Raw genomic sequence first — 5,000 nt, forward strand, 5'->3', positions numbered from 1 at the left:
CGATCGAGCGAGTGACAGAGAGAGAGAGAGATAGAGAGAGGGAGAAAGGGAGGGGGAGACAGAGAGGTGTGCCTGTTCGTCTGAGTGAGAAGGGCGTGTGTGTGCACGCATGGGTGTGAGCGTGTGTATCTCCGTGTCTCAGTATGTGGGGTGTCAGAGGAGGAGGATTTCACAGAAAAGGAAATGTGTCCCCTCCCTGTAACGGCACAAATGTTGGGGGGGTACTTGACCTCCAGAAAAACACATGGGTGTGTGTGTGTGCATGGGTGTATAAAGGTGTGAATGTGAGCATACATGAATGTGAATAAATATTTTTATGTACTGACTATATTATGATTAATGTTGCTATCAGCTGAAGCAGTAGTAGCATTAGTAGGAGAAGTAGTAGTAGTAGTAGTAGTAGTAGTAGTAGTAATAGTAGTAGTTAAATTAATAGAATTAGTAGTAGTAGTATTAGTGGTGGTGGTGGTGGTGGTGGTAGTAGTATGATGAAGTGTTGGTTTTAATAGTAGTAGTATTAGTAGTAATAGTAGTTATATGAATAGAATCAGTAGTAGTAGTATGAATAGAACTAACAGACGTAGTAGTAGTAGTAGTAGTAATAATATAATTAGTAGATGTAGTAGTAGTAGTAATTATAATGATATTAACAGTAGTAGTACTAGTAATAATAGAATAGAGGAGGAGGAATAGAAGTAGTCATGGTAGTAGTATAAATAGTAGTATTAGTAGTATTCTGTTTCACCAAAATATATATATTTAATTTGATTATTCTGAGGGTTGTGGGAAGTTTCCAATGACTTATCGCCATCTGGTGGTCACAAACATTTTTTTAAATACACTTTGCCATGGGAAAATGGGAAAAGTGGCAGCCAGCGTTTTGTAGAAGCAATGCTTTCCTCATAACAAATAGAATATAATGCAAAAGAGGGGCAACGTCAAGAGTCAATTTCAAATTGTGTAATCAAGTCATCAATTCACGTCAGCTGAAATCACTGGCATCTAGTGATGACTCATACAATTCTCCTAAAGGTGGCTGACAGCCCAGCAAAGCATGAAAAATTAGTGTTATCACGTCATACTGTGACAAAGTATGACAGCATTGTTTATGGGAGGTCTTATACCTGTTGAAGAGAATAATATGTCGACATTAAACAGCTTTTGCACTAATATGGCAGATGGCCACTCATGTAATCAAGTCAGAACAAAGTGAGAGAGACTGCCTAAATGTGACAGTACAATCACCTTGGTTTGTCTGTCATGGTGGAGTGCCCTTATGGTTTTGTTGGTACACCCTCCCCTTGCCACATTTTAAGAAAACTACTGCCATGAACCTTGCCGCACGTTATGTAAGGCAGTCTCTCTCTCCTCTTCCCTTCTGCTTGGCAACACTGCATTGTTATTTGTCTTTTCACCTGTTCTCTCTTTTCGAAAAACGTAGGCCCTCTATATCTCCTTTTGTTTCTGTCCAGCCGTTTGGCTTCCCTGTCCTCTACTCTACCCCCCTAATCACTCTAGCATCACAACTCTACGTCTCTGGCCTAAAAAGTTGGCACATTCCGTCATGTTGTTCTCAAGCCTTCCTCCTGCTAAAAGAAAGAGACTCTCCGCCTCACTGTCGTCATTCGCTTGTTCTAGTTGGCTCTGCAAGGACTGTTCAACAGTTTACAATCTCTGAAGCATGGATGAATTGTTACATGTTCATTGGTTGTGTCTTAAGCTCAAGATAATACAATAGGAAGATAATAATAAAGACGTTGGACTGCATTAAGTGGGCTATTTTCACTCTGGTTCTAAGTAAGTTGTTTTGATATACACAAATCTACCATTTCACTGTTTACTTGCAGCGCATTCATCTGTTATCGCGATAATTCAGGGCTAAAACATCGCGAGATTGTCACTTTGTGGAGGGGGCGTGTGCCTGGAATGTACTGTCTGATAGTGACGTAGACGCTTATTTTGCCATGTATAACTTACTGTCTGAAAAAAAAAATTCAGGATAAGGATCTGTGTGTTGGCGTTATGTCTGACGAAGAGGTACCCTCCACTTCCCGCGATGCCAAGCAAGAGTCGGAGGAGGTAACGGGGAATGAGCATGCGTTATTTTGCCTGCTTTATAGCCTACATAGATGAAAAACACACCGTGCAGAAGTTTGCTGCTTTTCAGCAAATGGAGAGAATATGGCGGGAAGGCGGAGCGCACAACTGTATAGCTGCAGATGTTGAACGAGGCACTAACGTCATGTTGTTTATTAGGGCATTTCGAGCTGCTCTCGCACGCAATGACAACACTTGTGGCAGGAACAGGAATGGCATTATCGCGCTATTATCATGTGGTGAGAGCACATGAGTGTCACAGACTTGTAACTATGTCTGTCTGATCTCGAGCGCCACTGCAATAACGTTAGCCTGCATAATCTAGACCCACCACGCAACCAGACGCCGTCATTCGTACGTCAGTGGTAGTTCTGTCAAAGCACTTAATAGCTTGTTTCTGCTTCCATACAGCCGTCTTTGGTAGGTTTGTTAGGTTGCACCAGCACTGTGATATTCCTGGCCAAATAATAACATTTCCCTTGAGTCGAATTAATGCAGACAGCGACCTCAAAAGATGTCTTACAATTAACTTTGAAGTCAGGGGAGTCATGCCAAATTGAACTGAACTGGGATAAACAAACTCTCAAAACGAAAAGAAGACATCACTCACTAGGCTAGTTGTAACACTACTAGGTGTAATGTACTGGCCAATTGCTAAAACTTGATAGACATATGTGTCTGTGTGAATTTGTGCCTTGTCAGGATGAACCACCCTTCCAACTGAAGCCTCCACCCAAGTCAGCAGTGAAAGAGGGCACTGTGGACCCTGAGTATGAAGAGAAGAGGGTGAGCTACACTGACTTATGAACTTAAATGAAGCTACTTTTGAGTTGCGATACATATTATAAAGGACTAAACAACAGTAGACTGCACGTGACATAATGTTTTTGAAGGAATCATTGCAGTTATTAAATGCTGTGGTTTTTAATATTTGGACAGGTGAGTGTTTCAAATAATACAGCATGTGAATAGACAGCATGAAGACTACATTGTGCTTTAGGTAACACTTCACTTCAACCCTGCGTCATAAAACTAAATTATCCACGTCGTAATCTTGTCATGCCAGATTTGGTATGTGGCTGTTATATAACAGTCAGTGCGCAGTGATGTAGCTAATCTGTGCTAATGTAGATAATCTTTGACTTTATGATGCCATGACAGCTAAATGACATGTGGCATTAAGATGTTAAGGCATATACAATTCAGATAACTGTCAATTGACCATTAAAATAATGGTAACATGACACTTTGAAATCTATGGACATCAACTGTTATGTCTATGACATCTGCCATAACATGTTTATGACATGGTTATGCCAATCGGATGTAGCAGGGTTCAGGATTGAAGTAAATTGATCCGTTCAATTTTCATCAGAGTTTTTCTTTAAACCAATATCTTAATGACTGAAATAGTCTGTTCTCCACAGCTGAGTGTTTTATAGTTGCATACAAGTTGTAGACGTGTTACAGATAATAATGCCTGTATCAGTCATAGTGGTACTCGTGAAATTAACTAACTTTAATTATTTAAGAGAAATTCAGAATATTTTGTATGTATTTCCTAACTGTACTGGCCTGAACTGCACGTATGAGTATTCTCTGTTTGACCCGCCCCCTTCAGAAAACAGACCGGGCGAAGCGCTTTGAGTTCCTGCTGAAGCAGACGGAACTCTTTGCCCACTTTATCCAGCCGGCCTCCCAGAAATCCCCCACCTCACCCCTGCAGGTGGGCGTGGGGCGACCCCGCATCAAGCAGGATGAGAAGCAGAACCTGCTGTCTGTGGGCGAGTGAGTCTGTGCATCATTACATCAATGCATCATTAAGTCTCAATGCATCATTAAGTCTCAAAACATTTATGCCACCAAAACTACACATTGCACCTTTCCTTTTGTCAACAGCTGATAGTGACATATAATTGTACCACATACGTATATCACAAAACAGTTCCTAAAACATTTGTCAATGTCCTGTGGGTTTTTCTCTGAAGTGTATGGCCTGTTTGAGGACGGTATAGGCTGGTCCTGAAGCTGGCCCGTGTGACTAATGCTCTTGCTCTCTGTGCCCACAGTAACCGTCACCGCCGCACAGAACAGGAGGAGGACGAGGAGCTACTGTCGGAGAGCCGCGAGGCTCCAAACGTGCTTGTGCGCTTCGAGGAGTCTCCTTCATGTGCGTGTGTCTCCTCTCTCTCTCCTCTTACAGTCTCATGTGGACTTATTACGACTTTGTAAACAGCTCATAGACAATAGATTTAGTAATGTTTGTGCGCTTTGAGGAGTCTCCTTCATGTGCGTGTGTCTCCTCTCTCTCTCCTCTAACAGTCTCATGTGCAGGGCTCATCATATGGACTTATTACGACTTTGTAAACAGCTCATAGACAATAGATTAAGTAATGGGTTATTGATTAAGACATTTGAAGTACTTTTTATGATTTTTTTCCCCCCCTACAAGGCCAATGTGAATCTTAAGGGTGAATCATTTTGACTGAATCTTTAAAATGTTTCAGAGCTAGTTTATGTAGTGACTGCAATGACTATAATATAGCCAATACTATAAGCAAGTCATTGCTAATACCATTCTTTTCATATCTTCTGACCATAACAGCTTTCCTGTGCATGTCTGTGTGTGTTTGTGTGTGTGTGTGTGTGTGTGAATGTACAAATGTTTACATAAAAAAATAGATGTGAAAAATGGAGCTTTGAGAGATTACCAGACACGAGGCCTGAACTGGATGATCTCTCTCTATGAAAATGGCATCAATGGTATCCTGGCTGATGAGATGGTAAGTGATGCTAGCTAAGCTGTTTAAGCTGTTTAAAGAGACAACTTTGTCTTCTCTATACAATTTACCTTTCTAAAAGTAGGGATCTAGTTTGATCACTGAACCTACATAAAGGCTACT

General features: G+C 41.2%; 1 protein-coding gene across 2 annotated transcripts in view; it reads left to right on the top strand.

Annotated features, from left to right (window-relative positions):
* The first annotated feature begins 1,665 nt into the window (after positions 1-1,665).
* smarca1 (SNF2 related chromatin remodeling ATPase 1) overlaps positions 1,666-5,000 on the top strand; it is a 15,696-nt gene continuing 12,361 nt past the window's right edge. Inside the window, exons 1-6 of one of the 2 annotated variants that reach the window (XM_080853288.1) lie at positions 1,666-1,797; positions 1,999-2,079; positions 2,800-2,883; positions 3,719-3,885; positions 4,167-4,267; positions 4,780-4,880. In XM_080853288.1, coding sequence (XP_080709414.1) covers positions 2,023-2,079; positions 2,800-2,883; positions 3,719-3,885; positions 4,167-4,267; positions 4,780-4,880 — 510 coding nt within the window. In that variant the 5' untranslated portion in view covers positions 1,666-1,797; positions 1,999-2,022. Of the gene's footprint in view, positions 1,798-1,957; positions 2,080-2,799; positions 2,884-3,718; positions 3,886-4,166; positions 4,268-4,779; positions 4,881-5,000 lie in introns of those variants that run through there. The other variant, XM_080853287.1, reaches the window with a different exon arrangement.

The sequence above is a fragment of the Sprattus sprattus genome (assembly GCF_963457725.1).
Source record: "Sprattus sprattus genome assembly, chromosome: 1".
In the NCBI taxonomy this organism is placed as follows: Eukaryota; Metazoa; Chordata; class Actinopteri; order Clupeiformes; family Clupeidae; genus Sprattus; species Sprattus sprattus.